Raw genomic sequence first — 26,659 nt, 5'->3', positions numbered from 1 at the left:
GGTCTTCCGAGTTGCAAGCAGACCCTTTTACCATCTGACCCCCCAGGGAAGCTCCCTAATTCAAAGAAGTGAGCACCAAATATAAGTATCCAGTGGGTTTGTTTTAGGCAGTCACTTCAGGCTTCCATGTCTGTGAGTGTGTACGTCAGACTGAATATGGGCTTTGGAGTTGGAACTGGCTCTGAATTGCAACTCTGCCATTGGCTAACTGAAAGTTTGGAAAGCCACTTAACTCTTTTGAGCTTCAGCTTGCTTATCCCCAAATTAAGAATGATTCTTCCATTTTGCATGTAAATTATGGGTTAGGGTTAATGTTTGTAAACTTGGCCAACAGCAGGTAATAAGTGAAGATAGTTGTGAATGATTAGCATTGCTCAGGTCTACCATAAGGAGAAAACACCAAAGGTTTCCTGATTACAGACAACTGAGCCCTAATGCCTCAAACACATTTCAAAGCTGCACAATTAAGGACCAGGTATTAAGCACAGTAAACAGACTTGGATTAAATGCACTAAGACTGGAGGTGCAGAGAACAATGGTTGTGTCAATGCAAAGACTATATATATATATATATATATATATATATATATATATCATAGTTAAAGAAGAATTGTTGTCTTTGCTGTGCTAGTACATTTTTTCTGGCTTTAAAGTATTTTTTAATGGTTTTCTTTGATAGCAAAACTGTGCTGATCTTAGAAACTGAACAGGTAAAAATGGCATACAAATGTGTTAGTGAGAAATATTTGTCATTTGTCTCTTCAGGGCTACAACAGACCAAAAGCTTACATTGCTGCCCAAGGCCCACTGAAATCCACGGCCGAAGATTTCTGGAGAATGATATGGGAGCATAATGTGGAAGTTATTGTCATGATAACGAACCTTGTGGAGAAAGGAAGGGTATGTAGGTTATCTCTTATTCCCTCCGCAAGAGAGCGATTGGAAGTGCTTTAAGTTGCTTGTGATAGAGTCAGCGTTAGGAAGCAGCAAAAGTTAGGAAAGCTCATCAGGATTTCTTTCTAGTAGATAAAACAGCTAAAGAGAAATGGTAGCATTGAAACATATACATTACCATATGTAAAATTGACAGCCAGTGGGAATTTGCTGTATGATGCAGGGAGCTCAACCGGGTGCTCTGTGATTACCTAGGAGGGTGGGATGGGGTGGGAGGTGGGAGGGAGGTTCAAAAGGGAGGGGACATGTGTATGCCTATGGCTGATTCACATTGATGCATGGCAGAAACCAACAAAAATATTTTAAAACAGTTATCCTCCAATGAAGAATAAATACATTTAAAATAAATAAATAAAAGGGAAACAGAGGTCAAAATCTTCATTATATATTAAGCTATGGGTTATATAAATGCGTTCTTCATTCCATGAGAAAAAGCAAATAAGGTTCATTGAAAAGCTATGCAGAGTGAAGTAGATTTTAATTCACAGGAGCTGGATTCTAGTCCTGGCTTCACAGTGACTGAGGACATCTGGCCTCACTTTTCTCATCCTAAAGAAGGAGGAGTTTGGATCCATCATCTCTGGTCTTTCAGCCCCATAGCTCTCTCCTTTCTCTTCTCTACAACTAACTCACAGTCACTGAGAAAGGAAAGAAATTGTTTAGAAGAATAAGGGTGTCGTGGTATCAGATCTTTACTGATTTCAGGCGTGACTTAGACTAAGCATTTGAAATATGAAAATAGCATTTTTCCTTTCTCTTTCACAGAGAAAGTGTGACCAGTACTGGCCTGTGGATGGGAGTGAAGAGTATGGGAACTTTCTGGTTACTCAAAAGAGTATTCAAGTGCTTGCTTATTATACTGTGAGGAATTTTACTCTAAGAAACACAAAGATCAAAAAGGTGAGTCCACACATGATGGATACCATCAATTGAATTACACATCTCGGTCCATCATACCATCTTGTTTAAAGGGAACAAGTGGTATAACCAAAACAGAGTAAAAATACACGTAACTAAAGGCACTGAGAGTTCTTAATTGGGACTTCCCTGGTGGTCCAGTGGTTAAGAATCCATCTTCTAATACAACGGATGTGGGTAGGAACCCTGGCCAGGGAACTGAGATCCTACATGTCGTGGGGCAACTAAGCTCCCGCACTGCAGCTACTGAGCCCATGAGCCTGGGGTGCATGCTCCACAAGAGAAGCCACCTCAATGAGAAGACCCAGCACAGTCAAAAAAGAAAACTGTTCTTATCACAGCTACAGCTCCATCCCAAAGATGTCTTCCAAACCTCTTAATCCCAGATGTGGCTTTGGCACCACATTCTTTGTAGTGCCAATAATTTCAGTGAAACACGAACAACAGTTCTTGTGCCATTTGATAACTGCACATCCAACTAAAATAGTGGAAACTGAGAAGGAGGAAAAGAAAAAGAGCAAGTTATAAGTCAGGGTTCCTTAGAAAAACATATATGTGTATGCTTATATAAATATATATGTATTTAGAGAGAGAGGTTTTTGTTTTGTTTTGTTTTGTTTTTAAGAATTTATTCCAAGCTAGAAATTCAGGCAAAATTTCTACATTGCAGTCTTGAGAATACCTTCTTTTTCAGGAAACCTCAGTCTTTGCTCTCGAGTTCTTTAACTGATATTTCCGAGCCTCACCCACTTTACTGGAACTCTTACTGGTTTAGATGTCAATCATATCTTAAAAAATACCTTGATGGTAACATTTGGTGTGACTGGTTTGACCAAGCTAGTGACCACCATTGCCTAACCAAGTTGATATGTGAAATTAACCATCACAAATGACAATGTACTTTTTTGAGCTTTGTTATGAACCACCAGATGGAGAAGGCAATGGCAATCCACTCCAATACTCTTGCCTGGAGAATCCCATGGACGGAGGAGCCTGGTAGGCTACAGTCCATGGGGTCGCTAAGAGTCAGAAATGACTGAGCGACTTCACTTTCACTTTTCACTTTCATGCATTGGAGAAGGAAATGGCAACCCACTCCAGTATTCTTACCTGGAGAATCCCAGGGACAGAGGAGCCTGTTGGGGTGCCGTCTATGGGGTCGCACAGAGTCGTGACTAAGACGCGACTTAGCAGCAGCAGCAGCAGCAGCAGCAGCATGAAACACCAGCATCAAGCTCTGAATCCTAAGTTGATGTTTAAGGACCCCATTTGTGTATGTTCCTGTAACTAGCTGATTAGCTGTCTGGTCTCTTTTAGGGTTCCCAGAAAGGAAGACCCAGTGGGCGCGTGGTTACCCAGTACCACTACACTCAGTGGCCTGACATGGGAGTGCCTGAGTACTCGCTGCCAGTGCTAACCTTTGTGAGAAAGGCCTCGCATGCCAAGCGCCACGCAGTAGGGCCTGTTGTTGTCCACTGCAGGTGAGTTTCAGCGCCGGGTTGTAAACCCATAGAATTGCTTATGCTAATAAAAAGGGAATCAGTGGAACAAAGGTTTTGCCAAAATGGAAATGATTTCACAAAGGGAGGGGCATGAAATATTGGTCCCTAGGAAGTGAGTATGCCAGACTCAGAATTGGATTCCTGAATATTTCAAAGCACCAGTTATTTCTATGATGTATATTATTCTATTTGATTGTTTAATTGGATTTCAACTTATGAAAGGTGTGAAGCAGGCAGAACAATGTCTTGTAATTAAACAAACATTTATTACAATATAGTGTGAGATAAAAATCCTTGAGATGCAACCCATGTTCCTGGGAGTTAATAGTCTATTGTAGACTTCATAAGCCAGGTTTATATTAGAAAAATCAAAGCCCACAAAATGTGAGGAATTCAGCAAAATACTTTTAATTTGTTTTTAAACAGTTTGGGGTCAAAACTCATATTCCTGAGTTCTTTCTAATACTCTGAATACCCTGAGCCTATTGAAAGCCCAGGTACTTCCAAGACAGGATGGATTAATAGAAATAATGATATTTCAAAGAAAGAGAAAAATGGATTAGAGGATTTAATTTAATATCTTTCAATTAAAACAAAAATAGCAGTTAATGTTTACTGAGTGCCAACCACAAAAATCTAATTCGCTTCTACGTGGAGCACTTTTGTCAAAGCAGCATCTGTATTTTTACAGAAACAAGTGTTTTCCTTTGATATGTAGTGTATCTCACACATTCTAATTACCTGTTTCCGGAGTTAGGCTCAGACAAAGTTTGAGAGATCTATCTTCAGGTTTTTTATCTGAGCCTGGAAGTTGAGGGAAACAGGAAGATGCAAGAAAAATAGCTCTGAAGGTCAGAGATTGTTTCCTGGTGAATGGAGGAGGCCCAGAGCATTTTGAGAGCAGCTGCTAATTCTTCACTCTAGTACTTCCTACTCGTCAGAGCGTTTGAAAGGAATCCGTGTCTCTGAATTCTGTCCCTCTGCTAGAGGCTTTGAAGAAGTCGGTAGATAATGGCCCTTTAGAAATGACTGAAGTTATGCTTTATTCCTCACCATCTCAGGGAAATGATATTTTCAGCTGAAAGCCTTCACAAACGCTTTCTTCCCATTAATGCAGAAACCTTTACAAACCTGTTTACCTGACAGTACCGACCTGGAGACCTTGTCTTTTCAGAGTTTGGAGAAGCTGATGTTTTCATTTTTCTCAAATTAAATGTCTGTTTGCTAGGCTCTGATACATAATATTTTCATTGTATCATATAAGCTGAATAATAACTGTAATTATTGAACATAAAAAGTCTCCAACAGAAATGATCAGATTGCTTTGGAGTTTGACCTGTCGGCAAAAAAGAAAACTTTGTTATTTGAAGCATTCTGCTTAACTCTTAAGCTGCTTACTTTGGGGACTGCTAAATTACCTACTAAGTGGCTTGGAAAAGGAAATTAATTTACAAGACAGCCAGTTGTGACCGATCGTCAAATGTACTTTATACTTGACGTTGAACCAGCTCTTTCTTTGTGTGCTCCTCAGTGCTGGAGTTGGAAGAACGGGCACGTACATTGTGCTAGACAGCATGCTGCAGCAGATTCAACATGAAGGAACCGTCAACGTATTTGGTTTTTTAAAACACATTCGTTCACAAAGAAATTACTTGGTGCAAACTGAGGTATGATAAGGAGGATAATTTAATTTATAATTTAATTTATCTAAGGATTGGAAATGTCCCTAAATGCTGGATAGGCCAGAGTTTGTATTACCAGATTCGTTAGTCCCATGGGGCACCCCTTGATAAAGTGCTATGAACTGGGTGGCTTAAAACAACAGAAATGTATCATCTCCTAGTTCTGGAGGATAGAAGTCCAAAATCAAGGTGTGGGCAGCAGGGCCATGCTCCCTCCATGTCCTCTAGGGAAGGATCCTTCCATGTCTCTCCAAGTTTCTGATAGTCTCATATTTCCCTGGATTTAGCAGCCTAACTCCAGTCTCTGCCTGTATCTTCACACGGCTGTCTTCCCCCTGTGTCTGTGTCCAAATTTCCCCTTTCTTATAAGGATGTCAGCCTACCTCATTTAACTAATGACATCTGCATCATCTCTGTTTACAAATAAGGTCACATTCTGAGGTACTAGGAGGTTAGGGTTTCAGCATATCTTTTTCCTGTGTGTAGTGAGCAAATAGATTCATTCTCCTATTTAAATAATATGAATTATGCTCAAATTAGGGCTTTAATGCAGGAGACATAAGAGAGTCAGGTTTGATCCCTGGGTTGGGAAGATCCCCTGAAGGAGGAAATAGCAACTCACTCTGGTATTCTTGCCTGGAGAATCCCATGGACGGAGGAGCCAGGTGGGGTATAGTCTGGAGGGTTGCAAAGAGTCAGATACAACTGAAGCAACTTAGCGCACATGCATGCTCAAATTAAATTCTTTTTTAAGCCCATTTCATTTGCCCATATGTGACACAGGACAAAGTCTCCATGCCTGTATTTTATTTCCACTATTTCTAAATAAAAATGGATTTAAATTGAAAACTATGGATGGCAGCTTGAAAACAATAAGAAACCTATGACTGAATGGCTTTGAAACCAATCAAACTTCAATCCATCAAGGAGATGACATTCTAGTTAGATAAGACCAGGGAAGAGTCCCATCCATGAAATAGAAGATAACTTAAAAATGTATAGATAATTCTGCTGAATTACATTTGACTGGCTAAAAGGAGAACTGGAATGGACAGAAGGGAAAGACCCATCAGAAATAGAGGTCAGTGCAAAATGTGGAAGAGGGTCTCAGTTATGAAGGATGGCCAGAGAAGACATTGCTTTGCCTCCCAAAATCTTCCAGTGGTCTCCTTCTCAAAATGTCAATGCCCATGAAATAAAGAGATGAGAGTGGAAACAGTTGCGTTCTTTCTGTATTACTCCTTTTCCTCCATCTGACTTCCTGCCAGGACTGGTAAGCAACCTCTGTGAGTTCTCCCTTCCATTTTGTAAAACTCTTTTGTCTGTCAATGAAAGATACTACTTCCAAAAAAAAAATTTAATTTGCTTTTTATGCACTGGGTTTTAATTGTGGCATGGGGTATCTCAGTTACGGCCCTCAAACTCTTAGTTGCCACACGTGGGATCTAGTTCCCTGATCAAGGATTGAACCCAGGCCCTCTGCATTGGGAGTGCAGACCCCAGTGGGTCTGGAACACCAGGGAAGTTCCAGGAAAATACTAGTTTTGTGCTGAGACACTGGTGGCTCAGATGATAAAGAATCTGCCTGCAGTACAGGAGATTGGGCTCGACCTCTGGGTCAGGAAGATCTCCTGGAGAAGGGAATGGTTACCCACTCCAGCATTCTTGCTTGGAGAATCCCATGGACAGCAAAGGCTGGTAGTCTACAGTCCATGGGGTTGCGAAGAGTCAAACACAACTGAATGACTAACACTTCCAAGAACTTTTCACGTGTAGGGAGAGCCTATAGTGATGTTCCTGTTTGTCATTGTTTTGCCAGGAACAGTATGTCTTCATTCATGACGCGCTGGTCGAGGCCATACTCAGTAAAGAAACTGAGGTCCCAGACAGCCACATCCATGCCTATGTTAACGGGCTCCTCATTCCTGGACCAACTGGCAAAACAAAGCTAGAGAAACAATTCAAGGTGAGTTCTCTTCAGAGTCCCTCTCTCGGGTGTCACCGTGGGTTGGCATGTTCCCGCATCTCCTCATTTGAGTGGACAAGGCGGTGTGGACAGGCTCAGTACTCTGTTGGTCCAGTGGCTACACTGTGTTCTTTACAACCGGCCACAAAGCCACTTGGTGAATTTCAGTGAGAACCTTAGAGTCGCAAGAGGTTAAGTTCCCAGAAACCCTAGAAATGCAGGCGTGGTCCAGGAAACAGAGGGCGCAGAGCAGAGCAGGATGAACAGGCAGAACTTCTAACACAGACAGTCTAAGTGCTCTTCTCACTTTAAGAAAACCAGACCACTTAACCACGAGCGCTGCGGCTCCGGCTGTCTGTGCTGCTCCCTGGAAGAACCTGTCTCACTTGAAGCCTTGGACTAGAATAGGCCACCCCTTAAGAATAGCTTCTTCAACCCCAGTTTCTGCCTCCCACCCTGTCACAAGGCAGTCAGCTACACAAGGGGAGCATGCTTTGTTCAACATTCTACCTCCCACAACTTAACTTAGCTGTCTGACTTCCGGAAACCAGTGAGCGAAGAATTCAGAAAGCAGTTGTTATCAGACCTGCTGGTGGAGACAGGGAGATCAGAAGAATTGTGGCTTTCCAAAGGAACGAAGGCTATGTTGTTTTGTTGTCTATTATTCCTGTTGTTGTTGTTCAGTCACTCAGTCATGTCCGACTCTTTGCGACCCCATGGACTGCAGCATGCCAGGCTTCCCTATCCTTTACTGTCTCCCAAAGTTTGCTCAAACTCATGTCCATTGAGTCGGTGATGCCATCAACTATCTCACTCTCTGTCATCCCCTTCTCCTCTTGCCTTCAATCTTTCCCAGCATCAGGGTCTTTTCAAATGAGTCAGCTCTTCACTTCAGGTGGCCAAAGGATTGGAGTTTCAGCTTCAGCATCAGTCCTTCCAATGAATATTCAGGGTTGATTTCCTTTAGGGTTGACTGTTTTGATCTCCTTGCTGCCCAAGGGACTCTCAAAAGTCTCCTCTACCACCACAGTTCGAAAGCATCACTTCTTTGGCGCTCAGTCTTCCTTATGGTCCAACTCTCACATTCATACATGACTTTTGGAAAAACCATAGCTTTGACTAATCAAATCATTGTCTGCAAAGTGGTGCCTCTGCCTTTTAATATACTGTCTAGATTTGTCATAGCTTTTCTTCCAAGGAGTAAGCATCTTTTAATTTCATACCTGCAGTGATATTGGAGCCCAAGAAAATAAAGTCTGTTACTGTTTCCATTGTTTCCCCATCTATTTTCCATGAAGTGATGGGACCAGCGCCATGATCTTAGTTTTTATTCCTATACCAACCTCTTACTTCCCTGGGTTGCTAGAGAAGCAGGGCCAGTTTCTGAAGGAGTATCTTGGAAGAATTCAGGAAGCCCTGGAAAAACCCAGGAGAGTTAACAAACCTTGAGATTGAAGTTCTTTCTCTTTTCTTTTCTCCAGCTTACAACATAGAAGATATAGTCATTACGAATTCCCTGACTTTCTGCCTTCTCATTCAGCATCTTTTGGGCTCTGGGAGGAGTAAGGGACAGGTTAGGTTTAGAACCTGAACTTAAAACCTGAAGAGAGGGAGACATACATGTTTATTCAGCTAAACTTATCTGAGTAGTTAAGAAACAATTCAAGGAAGAAAAGTGCACAGTCCAGCTTCCAGAAACAGATAAGAAATATAAAGCATTAACAGGATGTTGCTAAGATGGCTTTTCTCTAAGTTAAAAAATACATATGTATTAGCCATTTCTAATATAATTTTCACTTAAATATGATTTACCCCTTACACAATTACCTAAAAGAATTTATATCACTTATACTGGGTAATTCAGGATCAGAATGAAAATATCAATTATGAAACAGAATCCATTTTAAAAAGAGAGACATTTGACTGTTTCCTGTTAGCATCCTAACTAGGGAAATTTAGGGGTGTGTGCTTGTGTGTGTGTGTGTGTGTGTACACTGTCCTATAAAAAACAGATATTATTCATGTTTATCCAATGAAAAATTTTCTTAAAATGAATTGCATGTCTATGTATCCAAAAAATATCTATCACAAATGTACCTCATGCCAGGCTTTTGTGTTTGATACTGATTTTGAAATCTACATTGAAAAGTAAAGAACCAAAAATATTCAAAGCAATACTGAACAATAAGGAATAGAAATTTCTTGAACTATATGTGAAAGACCTTTTATGGAATGACAATGTTGAAAAACAGACAAATCAGCCAGAGGAACCATGTGCATGTGGAAATTGTTATGTGATAGATATGACATTAAAAATTGGTGAATGGACTGTAAGTATCAGTAAATGATACTGGGACAGTTTCCATGTGGAAACAAGTATAATTACGTATCTACCACACCTCAAACACTGAAATTATTCAAGATGGATTAAATTCTTAAAATGGAAATAGTTTTATAACTACTGTAAGAAAATATTGGAAAATGTATTTTGAGGACATGAAGGTAGAGAAGAACTTCTTAAATAAAAATGTAATTTACAAAAATCTTAAGGAAAAACAGTAATTCAGTTATAAATGTCTATTTGATAAAGAGAACAAAGACATTTGCAACTTTCTTAGTAGACTGTAGATTTACATTTAAGACATCAAACCCCCGGCAAATTAATGAAAATGAACTATAAATATGAAAAGGCAATCATCAAAGAAGAAATAACTAAAATTCACCATTGCACTATAATTAAGAAAATGCTAATCAAAACCACAGTATACTACTTTTCATCTGTTAGCCTGTCAAAAATTTAACACCAATGACTGCAAATTCTTTATAGAAACCCTCACATATGTGCATATTAAGAAATATACAAGGGCTGTTCATTGCTACAAAGTTTGAAATAGCAACATTGAAAATAATGCAAACATTCACTAATTGCAGAATAGATAAATAGCAAGTAGATTATTTATGTCATGAAGTATTAAAATAATGAATGTGCTGTGCTTAGTTGCTCAGTCATGTCTGACTCGGCGACCCCATGGACTGTAGCCCACCAGGCTCCTCTGTCCATGGGGATTCTCCAGGTAAGAATCCTGGAGTGGGTTGTCATTCTCTCTCACATTGCAGGTGGACTCTTTAGTCGAATACACTAGGGAAGCCCAAAATAATGAATAAAAAACTATATGCATATATAAGGGCTTCCCTGGTGACTCAGTGGTAAAGAATCTGTCTGCCAATGCAGGAGATGTGGTTTTTATCCCTGGGTTGGGAAGATCCCTTGGAGAAGGAAATGGCAACCAGTCTAGTATTCTTACCTGGAAAATCCAATGGACAGAGGGAGCCTGGCAGGCTACAGTCCATGGGGTCGCAAAGAGCTGGACACGACTTAGCAACTAAACAACATGTGTGTGTATACACACACACACACACGATGCAGTTTATCTCCAGCTGCAGTGTGAGATTCAAATAGAGAACATGGAGAGCACACACCATAGAGGAAGGGTCCCAATGCTCAAAGTCAAACTAGGTATCAAGCTTTCCCTGCTTCTTCCATCCCTCCTGGAATAGAATATAAAACATAAATGTATCAGGGAGTCCCCTAAACAACTTTAATTCAAGGAATTCTTGGAAAATAAGTTAAATATCTTGTAGCTCAGTCGGTAAAGAATCTGCCTTCAGTGCAGGAGACCTGGGTTCGATCCCTGGGTTGGGAAGATCCCCTGGAGAAGGAAATGTCAACCCACTCCAGTATCCTTGCCTGGAAAATCTCATGGACAGAGGCGCCTGATGCGCTGCAGTCCATGGGGTCGCAAAGAGGCACGACTGAGCTAAATATCTTTGTTGAGTCACATGTGTAAATATGAGTATGAGTGTGTGTGTGTGTGGTTTAATATTTGAGTGGCTTAAACGAAATGATTTATATTTTTCCTTGACATTCTTTCTCAGCTCTTGAGTCAATCAAATATACAGCAGAGTGACTATTCTACAGCCCTAAAGCAATGCAACAGAGAAAAGAACAGAACGTCTTCCATCATCCCTGGTAAGCTATGTTGAACTTTGGAAGAAAAAGGAAAACCAACTTTTAAAATAATATTAATAGAAGCCTTGTAGGTAATTTAACAATAGTTTTCCATCTTGGAACAAAAGCAATATACTCATTTAATTATGTCAGATAATGTAACTTAACAAGGACTCAAACTTTGAGTGCAAAATACATAGAAAAATTAGCTAAAAAGTCAAAGACACTGAACTTGCAAAATGCAGCTATTTTCTGCCATTTGAGGAGGTGGAAAGGAGGTATAGGGCTAGAGCTTACTTGTTTATGATGAATCTTCTGTGTTCCCAGTGGAAAGATCCAGGGTTGGCATTTCATCCCTGAGTGGAGAAGGCGCAGACTACATCAATGCCTCCTACATCATGGTAAGTCAGAGAGCTACTGGGAAGACCGACTGCAAGCTTATGTTGCCAGAACCAAAACAGGGTGGTTTGCCTGAATCAGTGACTGGCAAATACCACGGGTGGACACGAGTCAAATCTGTGACTGCAGGTTCGCAGCCCACAGCAACAATGGAATCACAGCATTCCTCGGTGTTTTCATGTGTGCTGGGACTGGAAAACCCTCGGTCAATGCAACTGAGTAGATGCAGGAACCAAACTCACCATTCAGAACTGATGTTCAGTTCAGTTCAGTTGCTCAGTCGTGTCCGACTCTTTGCGACCCCATGAACTGCAGCATGCCAGGCCTCCCTGTCCATCACCAACTCCCAGAGTCCACTCAAACTCATGTCCATCGAGTCGGTGATGCCATCCAACCATCTCATCCCCGGTTGTCCCCCTCCCCACCTGCCTTCAATCTTTCCCAGCATCAGGGTCTTTCATATCAGTCAGTTCTTTGCATCAGGTGGCCAAAGGATTGGAGTTTCAGCTTCAACATGATGAGTAGATACAAAACCACTTACCTATCTAAGTGGCTCCATTTCATTCACCAAAGCAAATTTCCTGCAGAACCAGGATACACCAGCATTAGCAAGTCCAGTCTCACTGACATCACTCCAGGTCTGCAGCACAGTTCTCACCCTGCAAACTGGGCTCATTTAGCGACTTAGATTTCTAAAGATTCAATACTTTCTGTCTGCATTTAGCTCTACTATGAGAGGAGTGAGTGCTTTAGCTGTTTTTTGACCTTCGTTTCCATTTCAGGCCAGTCCATCACAGAGCTTGCCTTCAGATGAAAGGGTCCTAACTCCCATGCCCAAATCACTATTCTATTTAACTAGAAAAGAAAATACCAAGGCATATCTATACAGGAAACAAGGAGATATATGTCGGTGGCATCTAAAAGGGCTTCCCTGGTGGCTCAGATGGTAAAGAGTCTGCTTGCAATGCAGGAGACATGGGTTCAATCCCTGGAGCAGAAGATCCCTTGGAGAATGGAATGGCTACCCACTCCAGTATTCTTGCCTAAAAAATTCCATGGACAGAGGAGTCTGGAGGGCTACAGTCCCTGGGGTCACAAAGAGTCGGACATGACGGAGTGACTAACACTTTCATTTTTAGGGCTTCCCAGGTGGCACAGTGGTAAAGAATCTGACTGCCAAGCCAGAGGTGCAGGAGTTATCTAAAAGCATGCCATACTTAAACAGGGGCTTCTTAATACTACAGGAAGCAGATGTCTTTACTCAAAAATCGAGAATGGATTGAGAACAAATGTAAATATTGCTTTGTGTGTTAGTTAGATAAAAGGCTGTTCTTTTCAAGAAAATAATTAAATGCTGGCTACCTACAAAGCTTGCCACAGTACGTCTGAAGATTTGCACAATAGAATGAATTTTTATCTACTTGGAATGATACGGGATATTGACTGAAGTTGCAGGATAGACTGGAAGTCCTTTCAAGGTCTTTTCCTGGGCTTCCCTGGTGGCTCAGTGGTAAAGAATCCACCTGCCAATGCAGGAGACACAGGTTCAGTCTCTGATCTGGGAAGATTTCATGTGCTGAGGGGCAGCTAAGCCCATGTGCCACAGCTATTGAGCGTGTGCTGTAGAGCCTGGGAGCCCCAAACAACTGAGCCCACGTGCCACAGCTACTGAAGCCCGCGAGCCCTAGAGCTCGTGTTTCCCAGGAGTGGCCACTGAAATGAGAAGCCCGTGCACCATAACTAGAGAGGAGCCCCCGCTCACTGCAGGTAGACCGAAGCCCTTAAAACAGCAAAGACCCAGCAGAACCAGAAATAAGTTAAATTATTTTTTTAAAAGATCTTTTCCTACCCAAAGCATCTACAATTAAGGAGAAAAACATTTAATTATGTACAACCTACTCATTCAAATCTGAATATATGAACTTAAAAGTTTTCTGCTTATCAAATGAGATTGTAACCAAAAGAAAGTAAATTGAGTAGAATTCTACTTGATGAATAAATGAAGATAAAGCTTAAAAAAAGTAAAAAACATTCCATACTTCAAATGAGCCTATGGGAGCTAGGAATGGGATCTAAGAGATTCCATTGCAGAAGGAGCCATGGTTTTGGTAAGCAGCAGCATGGAAATCATGATTAATTCAATGGCACCAGCTTTCAGGTTTCTGTAGCAACATTTGCAAGGTGGCACCCCTAGTTCCTGGAGAATGAAATGGCACCCCACTCCAGTACCCTTGCCTGGAAAATCCCATGGACGGAGGAGCCTTGTATGCTACAGTCCATGGGGTCGCAAAGAGTCAGACACGACTGAGTGACTTCACTCACTCACTCACACCCCTAGTTCCTCTCCAGTAGAGGCAGTCAAGACGTAAAGTATCCTATTGCCAGTGGGTGTGAAATTTGGCACTGCCATTGGGACTAATGAAGTTTAAGAAATGCAGAATTTCTAGATTTCTGTTCTATCTAGTGTGGGAGACATAGTCCACAAGCCATTTCGTTAAGTCTCCTCCTAGAAGTGATAACTTGTGATAACTTAAGGTGATAACTTCTTCAGCTTCAGTTTAATTACGTATGAAGTGAAGCTCACATTCCCTTTCTCATAGTACTGCTGTGAGGAATAAAGAAGGAAAATGCTTAACACTGTACCTGACATATAGGATGGGTCTATAACATTGGCTATAATAATCACATTATTATTTACAGACACAATCTAAAAATAAAAAGACTAACATGACCATTAACCTATAACTGTCTTAAATATTTACAGTCATATGCCAAGGCTCTTTCTATCCTCTCTTTGATTATGTAGGGCTATTATCAGAGCAATGAATTCATCATCACCCAGCATCCCCTTCTCCACACCATCCAGGATTTCTGGAGGATGATATGGGACCATAACGCCCAGCTGGTTGTTATGCTTCCAGATGGTCAGAACATGGTAAGCCCTTCCGGCCACTTCTGGCACTTTCTTTTTAGGGTAGGTATCAAGGCACAGCTACTCAAAAGTCCAGTACACAAAGTATTTTTTTCAACTAACGAACTAATATTGAAGTTGCACCTTGTCTATTATTGGATCTGGTTTGAATGCAATATCTCAGGTCTGAAATTGTTGAATGACAGTTTTAAATAAAAGTAGGTTGAAATTAACTTAAGTATTTATTACGATGCTTAGGGAATTAGAATTGCAATCGTGAATGAAGTCAGTCCATATACTTCTACTTGCATTTTTTAAATAAAACTTGTTAGGATATTTTAAGAGTAAATTTTGAGATTCAGAGAAAAATTTGAGTTGAATTTTCTACAGCAACCTGTTAACTTTGTTTCACAGTCTGACTTAGACCTTTTATTAAATCTAGAATCGTCTTTGTCTTTTAATCCTCCAGGCAGAAGATGAATTTGTTTACTGGCCAAATAAAGATGAGCCTATAAATTGTGAGAGTTTTAAGGTCACTCTTATGGCTGAAGAACACAAATGTCTGTCTAACGAGGAAAAACTTATAATGCAAGATTTTATCCTAGAAGCTACACAGGTATGGACATAGTTTAAATGATAAACTTTTCATCCTTTTAAATATATGCCAGTTTAAAGATCTCTCCTAGAAATTAAAAGAAGGAATCTGATTTCTTATAAATTGAGGCAAATTACCCAAATAATAAATTTTACCTTACATGTTATTTTCATTTTTTTAAATCTTATAGAATCATTAAACAATTAGCCATCACTAAACTCCACCATCCTTGATTTCTACACACACAGGAAGTCAAAAATTTCTCTTTACTCCAAAGCAGTTGCTGATAGAAGTTAAGTTGAAACTAAACAGAGTAAAAACAAATCATTTTATTAATCCTAATTCTCATGTTTTAAGGCCAGTGTTTACCTTGTCTTCTCCTAAGTAAAATGGGAAAAATATTACCTACCAGTAAAAACAAGTTTACTGTCCTCTACTGATGTACAGGGGGTTGTTCAGTGAAGAACTGCTTTGAAAACATGCAGTGCAATGAATTAGGGTTGTTTTACTAAACTCTTAATTGTCTACAGTTTGAATTCTTTGTCAATAATTATTTCTGTAATTACAGCATAGTTCATAAATTATTGTATGGCTCCTGTAAAAGACTAAAAGATGCTAATAATGATGAGTAAGGTATGTGAAATTCGGAGGACTTGCTCAATCAGAAAAAAATTAAATCATATTTTAGATGGTTTAAATGTTTCACTTTAATTCTGAAACTGGTAAAACATATAGGATATATAAGAAGATTCAGTATTTGCTAGACTATTTGGTTGACCAACACTTATAAAATTGATGATGCAAATACATTATTTTCTAAATGTTTTATAGTTCTGCCTGAAATTGATGTTTCATATTATATTTTGTGAGTCAAGAGTCCAGTTTTATTGTTTCATGTGAAGAGCCATTGTTCCAGCATCATTTATAGATCAACAATACCAGTTCAGTCATAAATCAGATTCCTGTATACGTATAAGCCACTTTAGGAAACTGAGGATCAGAAGTTCAAGAGCGTTAAAGTCATGCAACCTGGTTTGGTCCCTTAAGCAAGGATTCAAACCGGGGTTAGAGTGGGACCCATGTCTCCATCCTCCTTGCCAGCACTTCCCACACTGTGTCATGCAATCATATTCTTGCCTTAGTTGAACCTGAGTAATGCTGCTATTTGAAGAAGTCTATGCTATCTTTTTCTTTTTTACTTCAAATACAGATGATTTACAATATTATATGTTACAGGTATACAATATAATGATTCATAATTTGTAAAGGAATGTCTGTGCAATTTTTAAAGCAAATTTTAAAACAGAAGATCTCTCTTTGTAAGTTTAATTTTATGGACACAGCCACATCTCTGTTCATGATTTGATTGGCAATATAAAGTCCACCAACAAGGATTATTTTAGAATAAAAAAGAGGCCACGTCTGTACATGGCAATTGTGATGTCATGGCAATTTCTCCCTTCCATGATGACGGACGGGCTACAACGACTGCTACACTCCGTGTGTGACTTGGTTTCATCACCTTCCTGCAATTCCTGATTTTCACAGAAATAATTATTGACAAAGAATTCAAATTGGTGTCTTGTAGATAGTCAGGAGTTTAGTTTAAAAAAAAAAAAAACCCTAGTTCGTCGCATTATGATGCAATGAATGGGCTGTAACGACTCCTGCATTCAGCATATGATTTGGTTTTATTGCATTCCTGTAGTTACTGATTTTCCTCAATTCATCTACTCACCACCCAATATGACACTTTTTAAAACACTGATTTTACCTCTTCTTGTAGGATGATTATGTACTTGAAGTGCGGCACTTTCAGTGTCCCAAATGGCCAAATCCAGACAGCCCCATTAGTAAAACTTTTGAACTTATAAGTATTATCAAAGAAGAAGCTGCCACCAGGGATGGGCCCATGATTGTTCATGATGAGTAAGTGCCACACCTTAAACCTCTTCACACCTGACATGCTCTGGGTGTGTGTATATTTCTGTTATCTTTGTACTAACCTAATATTTTGGACCCATGGTGAATTATTCAGCCAGGGTAGATTATTGCTTCTCATGGACATGATTAACACAGAATAGTTTGGGGTTTTTTTTCCACTTAGAGCTCCTGCTGAAGGCAGAAGATGGGTGCAGGGTCATAGGCATTTGCTCTTGCATTCTATGCTGAGAACACTTTGTGTGATGAGTCAGTGTTTTAGAACCTGGATTTTTACACGTTCTAACCAGGGAGACATTCCTCAGCCACTGACTTCATGGGATTGGAATAAAATTGATATCATGATATCATTTTTATTTACCAGAAATAGAAATCTGTATCCAATTGATCTTTCCAAGTTTCTGTTGTAAACCAAAATGCATGTGCATATTATATATGATACTTAGATTAACCTCAGTCAGATTATTTTGATTTATGGCCAACCCATTCCATAGTATAATAAAACGAAATGTATAACCAAATACTTAATTTCTATAAAGTGTCTCATTACTAATATTGTGAACATTCCACAGTGTTTCAGATTAAAGCATAGTTCCATGGACAATAAAGTGAGGAGACAATATATTAAAAATTTCATTGTCCTTACTGCCAAGTTGTCAAGGCCACAGGCTCTGTGAGTTCCAAATGTGAATGTTTGATGCATCTGAATGGAGTCTTTGTCCCTTCCATTTGCCTCCAGGCATGGAGGAGTGACCGCTGGAACTTTCTGTGCTCTGACGACCCTTATGCACCAACTTGAAAAAGAAAATTCCATGGATGTGTACCAGGTAGCCAAGATGATCAATTTGATGAGGCCAGGAGTCTTTGCTGACATTGTAAGTAACAAGACAGTGACTCAAGCTTTTCCTGTTAGAGCACCTGTTACTTTCTAGGGGCTACCAAAATCATTTTGTTGTGTATCAAAAAGAACACATTGATAACATTAACATGAAGTTTTCAAGCTGAATTATAATCCATTTGCAATCCATAGAACTGGAACTATAAACAATAAACTTTTAAAGTTTATCTTCCAGAAAATTGATGGATCAAAAATTTTCAATTTCATTGTGTGCCTTTTTTGTGAGACTTAGTATAATTCTGAAAAAATATCTGTAGTAGAAGCACCAACTAATCTGATTTATCCAGCAAAATAAACATTTTATTCCAGCGTTCAAGTTCTGCATAGCCTCAAAGAGCAGTCAGAAAATAGAATTCAGTTGTTCGCTTTTTTATCAAGCCAAATTCATTTTCTAAACTTAAGAAGTAGCTAATTCTAAGAGTACTTTTAAAAAAGAGAAAGACACTCATACAATCAAGAAAAAGCATAACACATCTGGAAAGATAAGTCTCAACTCTGAGAATAATTTGGAAGCTTTTATACTAGAAACAAGGGCTAGAAAGACAACAGGGAACTTCGTGCATGCCCTAGTGGGAGAAGCTTAGGTGAATGCAGAAATCATAGGCTCCCTTCTAACTTTCTGGTCTGTATATGGAAGGGCCTTATAAAGGGTCCATCTTCAAAGCTCCAGCCCACACCAGCTGGTCAGAGAGCAGGGAAGGCCTTGTGCACACACACTTCAGAGGAGCCCTTGTTAAAAGTCTCATTCAGGCAAGGTGAGTTGTATGTACCAAGCTTGTCATTTGAAATTGATTTCTGGAGACTAAACCTACACCCAAGTTTCACAAATGCATTTACTAAGACATGTGGTGCCAATGGTTTCCTACTGTGGTGCCAGCCATTAGCTCACAGCCTTTGCAACTGCCTTGCCCCCACCTCACCATCCCCAGGTTGGCGTCTGAAAGATAGCAACTCTTTATTCTTCTGTGTGTCTCTGAAACCAGAGCAGGACACATGCTCTCCTTTGCACCAAGCAGGACATAGGACTACCCGTGCTGGTAGAGTGTGAAGAATACTGGGTAAACAGTGGGTCCTATGAAAGGCCTGCATTCGCCTTGAATTCCCGTGCTGACACTGCAGTCCTGAGGTTTCGTAACAACTGGAGAATGGAGAATGAATAACTCAGTGAGATACAAGAGTCGAGTGCCAAAGGGCTTACACACAAGTTGATAAATCAGTATTAGAACCTTATCACATCTCCTTCTGATTGATTCCATGACGTTTGAGTAGGAATGGAGTGCTTACCATTGGCAAATGTATATGGGCCAATGTTCTAGGTCCGTAAGCGTTGGCTAATTGTAGAGCTACTTTAAAATTTAATCAGAAGGAGACATTAATATGGATGGTGTACCTCTGCCAACCTCTGCCAATTATAACAGAGCCCTTCACACAGTGACCTTCCTTGGACAGTGGCAAAGGATGACTGCAAACATGCCTTCTTTTTAAAATTGTATGTCTTCACTGAGTTTCCTGTTTCCTACCACCTCTGTTCTCCAGGAGCAGTATCAGTTTCTCTACAAAGCCGTCCTCAGCCTTGTGAGCACAAGGCAGGAAGAGAACCCATCCACCTCTCTGGACAGTAATGGCGCAGCATTGGCTGATGGAAATATAGCCGAGAGTTTAGAGTCTTTAGTTTGACATGGAAAGGGGTGAGAAGAGCCCACATGTGAGCCTTGCTTTCCTCTTTCTAAAATTTGACTGGAAAATCAATTCTGTTATCTGTTTACTTCACATCACCTGACAGTTACTACCATGACATAGGATTCTGCTGCCAAATTTACATCATTAACAATGTGTGCCTTTTTTGCAAACCTTCTTGTAATTCACTTATTGTGTTTAAACTAAAATGATTGAAATTTACAGTATTTCTAAGAATGGAATTGTGGTATCTTTTTTTCATATTGATTTTAACAGAAAATTTCAATTTACAGATACTAGGAATTCCCAACTAGAATCCCAAACAAAAAACATGTTTGTTTTTAGTGTCAAATTTTTAGCTGTATTTGTAGCAATCATCAGGTTTGCTAGAAATATAACTTTTAATATAGTATACTGTAAATAAAACACCCTGCTCCCTATGATATTCAACATTTTACAACTGCAGTATTCACCTAATGTAGAAATAATCTAATACTTACTGTAAATACTGCTCTAGTGTCTCCATGGACCAAATTTATATTTATAATTGTAGATTTTATATTTTACTACTGAGTCAGTTTTCTAGTTCTGTGTAATTATTTAGTTTAATGATGCAGCTCATTATCTGGTCTTACTCTGTGAGTCTTCTTGATATTGTTTTGTGTTGTGATTAACTGTTTTAGCATGTAATTTTAACTTTTATGGAAAATAAAAATACATTTGTTTTGAAGGAAGATGTTTTTATGAGAATAACACCTACCTGACATTGTTTAAATGGTTTTTATCCAAGACATTGCAAAAATAAATATAAATATCACCATCAGCTTGTGTTTGCTTGTGGAGTACTGAGGCACATGTAGAAGAAAATTATGGATATGTTCCCTCTGAAATGATGGACATAAAAAAAGGTTGATGGGATGGGACAGTGTGTAGAGTTGATTCCCAAACTGTGCAGTAAGGCCCACAGGAAACAGAATTGAACATCTGAGGACAGCAGAGCAGTGTGTATTAACACAGCACAATTACCCCTATTAAATTATTTGGTTCTTGTTATTCACTCAGTCGTGTCTGACTCTTTGTGACCCCCATAGACGGTAGCCCACCCAGCTCCTCTGTCCATGAAATTCTCCAGGCAAGAATAGTGCAGTGGGTACCCATTCACTTCTCCAGGGGATATTCCCTACCCAGGGATCGAACCTGGATCTCCTGCATAGCAGGCAGATTCTTTACTGTTTGAGCCACCAGGAAGCTTCAAGTTAGGACTTAACTCTGTGTTTTGTATTTCTTGCTAATTAAGTAAAATTAAGAATGAGTGTTAGGACTAAAAGAAAATTGGAAATAGGAAGTTATTAGATTAGCTGCCAGTGACTAACAAATATTTCTTCAGAACAGGCAGCTTTTCTCACTGGATCCTTTCCAGTAGAATTCATGTCTGGTCAATATATTTCCAATACAATCACCAAATGTAAACCATTATAAAGAAGACTAATCTATACAAAAGATAAGACTAGCTACCTGCATGGCTATGCAAATTGTGCATTGCATCTACTGGGGAGCCAATCAAAGCACATTTCAGTTCAGTCGCTCAGTCGTGTCCGACTCTTTGCGACCCCATGAATCACAGCACGCCAGGCCTCCCTGTCCATCACCAACTCCCAGAGTTCATTCAAACTCATGTCTATCGAGTCAGTGATGCCATCCAGCCGTCGCATCCTCTGTCATCCCCTTCTCCTCCTGCCCTCAATCCCTCCCAGCATCAGGGTCTTTTCCAATGAGTCAACTCTTTGCATGAGGTGGCCAAAGTATTTGAGTTTCACCTTCAGCATCAGTCCTTCCAATGAACACCCAGGACTGATCTCCTTTAGGATGGACTGGTTGGGTCTTCTTGCAGTCCAAGGGACTCTCAAGAGTCTTCTCCGACACCACAGTTCAAAAGCATCAATTCTTCGGTGCTCAGCTTTCTTTATAGTCCAACACTCACATCCATACATGACCACAGATATTGAATATTGATTAGGATGTGGAGAAGGCAGTGGCAACCCACTCCAGTACTCTTGCCTGGAAAATCCCATAGACAGAGGAGCCTGGTAGGCTGCAGTCCATGGGGTCGCTAAGAGTCAGACACGACTGAGCGACTTCACTTTCACTTTTCACTTTCATGCATTGGAGAAGGAAATGGCAACCCACTCCAGTATTCTTGCCTGGAGAATCCCAGGGACGGGGGAGCCTGGTGGGCTGCCGTCTATGGGGTCGCACAGAGTCGGACACGACTGAAATGACTTAGCAGCAGCAGCAGTACTTAATACAATTAATATTTATTAGAACATTATGATTAATATGACTTTTTCCGTTAGACAATAAGTGTATTGTTCTAATTTACATATTTGATGACAATTTTTTGACAAAAGTACCTAGAAGGAGTACTTTTCTCTAATTCTCAAAAAGGCCTCATTTGGGCTATTGGTGACCCTAACAACCCATGGTAAGGTGGTTTTATAAATCAGAGTTCTTCCCAAATTTTATAAAAGTATCCTGGGTTTTTGAATGCTGATCAAACTTCAGTAGTACGTCTTATCACTTTAGGCAAGTCATTTAACTTTGTGAGACATATTTTCTCTTCTGTAAAGTCAGAGCTGGCCTAATGATAATTTTGGTCTCTTCTCTATAACCACTTTACGACTCTCCTTATGGAGCAGATACATCCATGACTTGCCTGAGAGGCATGGATCCTTGAGTCTTCCGAATGTATCCAAAACATTGAAAAATATCTTAGAGCTAAAATATCATTATCTTTAACGTAAATTTCAAGCAAATTGTTACTGGAAAGAGTATTGCAAAAAAAAAGAAAAACTAGTGTTTTTGAACATCTACTAGACATCAGGCTTTTACATTCTCTCAGACCCTTTATAACCATGCTGTGGGTTATTGTTGTCCTCAGTTTGTGGAAAAGGAAAGAGCTAGTATGTGGTAGAAACAATCACATTGCTTCTCAGAGGGACTTCTAGTGTCTCATGAGTCTAGGACAAGGAAAATGGGAAATATAAATACCAGTTTTATCTGGAGGAGGCCAAAAAAGATAGAAAAATCCAGAAGATGTGAGCATTAAGCCTATCAAAAGCTTTAGACCAGGGATTCACAAATGTAGCTCAAGGGCTAAATGCTCATAATTGTAATCTATCCATCCATACCCAGATCCTACCACCACCACCTTTACTACTGAAATCCTTGCTGGACAGCTTTAATTGGAGGATAATTGCTTTACAATGTTGTGTTGGTTTCTGCTGTACAACACAGATCAGTCATAACTATATATGTGTGTGTGTGTATATATATATATATATATATGTATATCCCCTCCCTCTTGAACCTCCCCCCATTCCGCCTCTAAGTCATCACAGAGCACTGAGCTGACTCCCTGTGCTACAAGCAACTTCCCACCAGCTATTTTACACACACATATATATGTCAGTATTACTCTCTCAGTTTGTCCCAGCCTCTCCTCCCCCGCTGTGTGCCCACAGCTGTTCTCTACATTGTGTCTCTATTCCTGTCTTGCAGATAGGTTCATCAGTACCATTTTCCTAGATTCCACCTGTATGCTTTAGTTTATGACTTGTTATTGCGAGCCAATGCAGCATTTCTGTCTTCCTTTACTCAAGCTTACTGACGTTTCCTTTTCTAGCACTAGATCCCCCTCTTCAATCCTACCCCTTTATCACTTAAAGCCAAACCAGTTGCCATGTTATCTTAGTGGGTTCCCCCTCCCACCCTAGTTCCCTGGATCCCATGTCATCTGAGTGCTCTTCCAGACTGCAAGTGGAACCAATGCAACACAACCGTTGTTGATGTTCATTGCTCAGTCGTGTCCGACTCTCTGTGACCCCATGGACTGCAGCATGCCGGGCTTCCCTGTCCTTCACCATCTGCCGGAGCTTGCTCAAACTCATTGAGTTGGTGATGCCATCCAATCATCTCGTCCTCTGTTGTCTCCTTCTCTTCCTGTCTTTCCCAGCACCACAGTCTTTTCCAGTGAGTCAGCTCTTCACATCAGGTGGCCAAAGTATTGAAGCTTCAGCTTCAGCATCAGTCCTTCCAATGAATATTCAACACAAGCATTATCTCCTAACTGATTATATTAAAATCAATGTTGTAATTAAAAAAAAAAACTGCCATAACAGATATGTCTTTACTTACTTATAGATTATTGATCTCTACATAATTATTTTTGACAAGTGGGACCAGGCCTTAATCAACTTCGATCCTTTTCAAATAGCATAGATATTTTCTCAACTGCCATATGTCCTAAGTATCATACCTGCTTATTTTGACAGCAGAATTAGTTTCATATGCCAGAATATGAGCACAGTCTCACAGAAGGTTTAATTTATATCCCTCAACATAAGCATTTTTCCTTCAAGGAGAAAAATAAAGTTTAATTTGTACAACTTGATAAATAATTCTCACCCCATACAATTCACACAAAGTGCACAGTTCAGTAGTTTTTAGTATAGTCATAGAGTAGTACCTCCATTACCACAAAATCAATTCTATAACATTTTCATCTCCCTCCCCAAAACCCCAAATTCATTAGCAGTCACTCCCACTCCTCCCCAACATCCCCCAGTCCTAGGCAACCAATAACCTACTTTCTCCATATAGGGATTTAACAATTCTGGACATTTCATACAAATCAAATCACACAATATGTGGCTTTTCCTGCCTGGCTTCTTTCACTTGAAGTTTATCCATGTCGTGGCATGTATTAGTACCCAGTTTCTTTTTAATTGCTGAATAATATTCCATTGTCTGGATATGCCACATTTTGTTTATTTGATGGGTATTTGACTTGTTTTTATTTCTGGCTGTTATGAATAATGCCACTATAAACATCTGTTTACAAGTTGTGTGGATGCATTTTCATTTTTTCCTATAGCTAAGAGTGGAATTACTGGATAATATAGTGAAAGTGAAGTCACTCAGACGTGTCCAACTTTTTGCAACCCCACTGTAGCATACCAGGCTCCTCCGTCCATGGGATTTTCCAGGCAAAGGTACTGGAGTGGGTTGCCATTTCCTTCTCCAGAGGATCTTTCTGACTCAGGGATGGAACCCAGGTCTCCCACATTGCAGGCAGACACTGTGCTGTCTGAGCCACCAGGGAAGCCTCACCCTTCACCAGGGATAATATGGTAATTCTATGTTTAACCATTTGAGGAACTGCCAAACTGTTTCTCCAAGCAGCCATACCATTGTATATTTCCACCAGCAGTTTATGAGGGTTCCAATTTCTCCACATTTTCACCAACACTTACTATTTTTTCACAGTAGCTATCCAGGTGACGTTGAAGTGCTATCTCATTGTAGATTTGACTTCTATTTCCCTGATAGCTAACGTGTGTTAAGCATCTTTTCATGTGCTCATATGCCTTTTGTATATCTTCTTTTGAGAACTGTCAATTCCGATCCTTTATCCTTTTTTTTTTTAAATTAGGCTGTTTGACTTTTTATTGAATACAATAGTTCTCTATCTATTCAAGTTCTTCTCTTACCTGATATATAATTTGCAACATTTTCTCATTCTGTGGGTTGTCTTTTGCCTTCTTGATGGTATTCTTAAAAGCACAGAAGGTTTTAATCATGATGATATCCAATTTATCTATTTTCTTCCTTTTGTTGCTCGTGCTTTGGTGTCATTTATTTCAGAAACCATTGCCTAATCCAAGGTCAGGAAGATTTACACCTGTGATTTCATCTAAAAGTGTTACAGTGTTTGCTCTTATATTTGGGTATTTGGTCCAATTTGAGATAAGTTTTATATGTGCTGTGAGGTAGGGAGTCCAACTTTATTCTTTTGCATGTGGATATCCAGTTGTTTCAGCACCATTTGATGAAAAGACTATTTTTCTCAACTGAATTGTCTTAGCACCTTTTTCAAAAGTCAATAAGCATTATTTCTGAACTCTCATTCTATTCCTATTCTACACTTTTTTAAGAATTGTTTTCTTAATATCATTTTTGCTTTATTCATTGATACTGTGTACCAGTACAATCAATTTTTGAATGTTAATCTTGTATCCTGCAACTGATGAACTCATGTATTAGATCTAATGTTTTCTTAGATTATTCTTTTGCATTTTCTATGTATAAGATTATATCATCTGCAAACAGAGATAGTTTTACATCTTTCTTTCTAATCTGGATGTCTTTTATTACATTTTCTTGCCTAACTGCCCCATCTAGACTTTCCAGTACAAGCTGAATAGAAATGGCATGAGTGTACATCTCTGTCTTGTCCCTGATTTCAGGGGAGAATCCGTCAGTCTTTCATCATTGAGTATGATATTAGCTCTGGGTTTTTCATAGGTACGCTTTATCAGGTCAAAGAATTCCCTTCTATTCCTAGTTTGTTGAGTGCTTTTTATCACAAAAGAATGTTGGATTTGTTAGATTCTTTTCCTGTGCCTAATGGGCTGATCCTATAGATTTTGATTTAATCTTACCTACTCCTTTTCTAAACATTAAAGAGGAAACTATCAGAAATGTCACTTTCTTAAATCATAATTTTACAAAAAGGCACAAAATAGCATTATTGCAAAAGCTTGTAGACAGGTAATCTAGAAACATCCAGCTGAATCAGTCTGAAAAACAAAAGCAAAACAAAAATAAAGCTGTGTGAAGAAATTTTCTTCTTACTAAAAAGATAAAACTTCACCTGCTAATTATAGGAAAATATATTCTTGTAAGAAAAAAAGTTGCATAATAAGTTAACAAGTAATACAAGCATTATCATTTTTACATACACATGAAAAAAATACATGATAGAATTATTAAAGTTCTCTGATAATTACTGGCATCTCTTATAACAAATGTTTTCGTATTAAAATAGAGATTTATATTTCAAAAACACCATTGTATTGACATATCAAAACATATCATGCTTTATGTTTTAAAATATCACATTAACAAGCATGCTTGCTGCACAGAAGTTCAGAGCTGTGTTGGCTGGGAAGATCAAAACAAAATATAATTCTCAATTATAGTTTGATTGTGCTCTGTGTAGTATACATAATGCCTTCTGCTTTAATTCGCTCCAATATTGGTCCATAGATCTCCTTTGAAAAGGGTCCCATCAGGCCTTTAGCTTGAATTTCACCTAGAAGAAAATAAGTTTGAAGTTACCATTTTAAAGGTGTTAAGAACAGTTAAT

The 26,659-nt window shown here is 39.4% G+C and overlaps 2 protein-coding genes across 8 annotated transcripts in view; one reads left to right on the top strand and one right to left on the bottom strand.

Annotated features, from left to right (window-relative positions):
- PTPRZ1 (protein tyrosine phosphatase, receptor type Z1) overlaps positions 1 to 20,275 on the top strand; it is a 210,169-nt gene extending 189,894 nt beyond the window's left edge. For all 4 annotated transcript variants that reach the window (XM_027539144.1, XM_027539143.1, XM_027539142.1 and 1 more), the window contains 12 exons: positions 766 to 900; positions 1,720 to 1,854; positions 3,190 to 3,353; positions 4,906 to 5,041; positions 6,876 to 7,022; positions 10,959 to 11,052; positions 11,359 to 11,432; positions 14,237 to 14,365; positions 14,811 to 14,957; positions 16,723 to 16,865; positions 17,617 to 17,752; positions 19,312 to 20,275. In XM_027539144.1, the coding sequence (XP_027394945.1) occupies positions 766 to 900; positions 1,720 to 1,854; positions 3,190 to 3,353; positions 4,906 to 5,041; positions 6,876 to 7,022; positions 10,959 to 11,052; positions 11,359 to 11,432; positions 14,237 to 14,365; positions 14,811 to 14,957; positions 16,723 to 16,865; positions 17,617 to 17,752; positions 19,312 to 19,452 (1,581 nt within the window). In that variant the 3' untranslated portion in view covers positions 19,453 to 20,275. The remainder of the gene's footprint in view (positions 1 to 765; positions 901 to 1,719; positions 1,855 to 3,189; positions 3,354 to 4,905; positions 5,042 to 6,875; positions 7,023 to 10,958; positions 11,053 to 11,358; positions 11,433 to 14,236; positions 14,366 to 14,810; positions 14,958 to 16,722; positions 16,866 to 17,616; positions 17,753 to 19,311) is intronic.
- Positions 20,276 to 23,624: 3,349 nt separating this feature from the next.
- AASS (aminoadipate-semialdehyde synthase) overlaps positions 23,625 to 26,659 on the bottom strand; it is an 80,238-nt gene continuing 77,203 nt past the window's right edge. For 3 of the 4 annotated variants that reach the window (XM_027539141.1, XM_027539140.1, XM_027539138.1), the window contains one exon: positions 23,625 to 26,605. In XM_027539141.1, coding sequence (XP_027394942.1) covers positions 26,487 to 26,605 — 119 coding nt within the window. In that variant the 3' untranslated portion in view covers positions 23,625 to 26,486. The remainder of the gene's footprint in view (positions 26,606 to 26,659) is intronic. The other variant, XM_027539139.1, reaches the window with a different exon arrangement.

Source organism: Bos indicus x Bos taurus, chromosome 4 (genome assembly GCF_003369695.1).
Source record: "Bos indicus x Bos taurus breed Angus x Brahman F1 hybrid chromosome 4, Bos_hybrid_MaternalHap_v2.0, whole genome shotgun sequence".
NCBI classification, from domain to species: Eukaryota; Metazoa; Chordata; class Mammalia; order Artiodactyla; family Bovidae; genus Bos; species Bos indicus x Bos taurus.
Note: the sequence above shows the minus strand (reverse complement) of the source record. Positions and strands in the feature narration are given on the sequence as shown.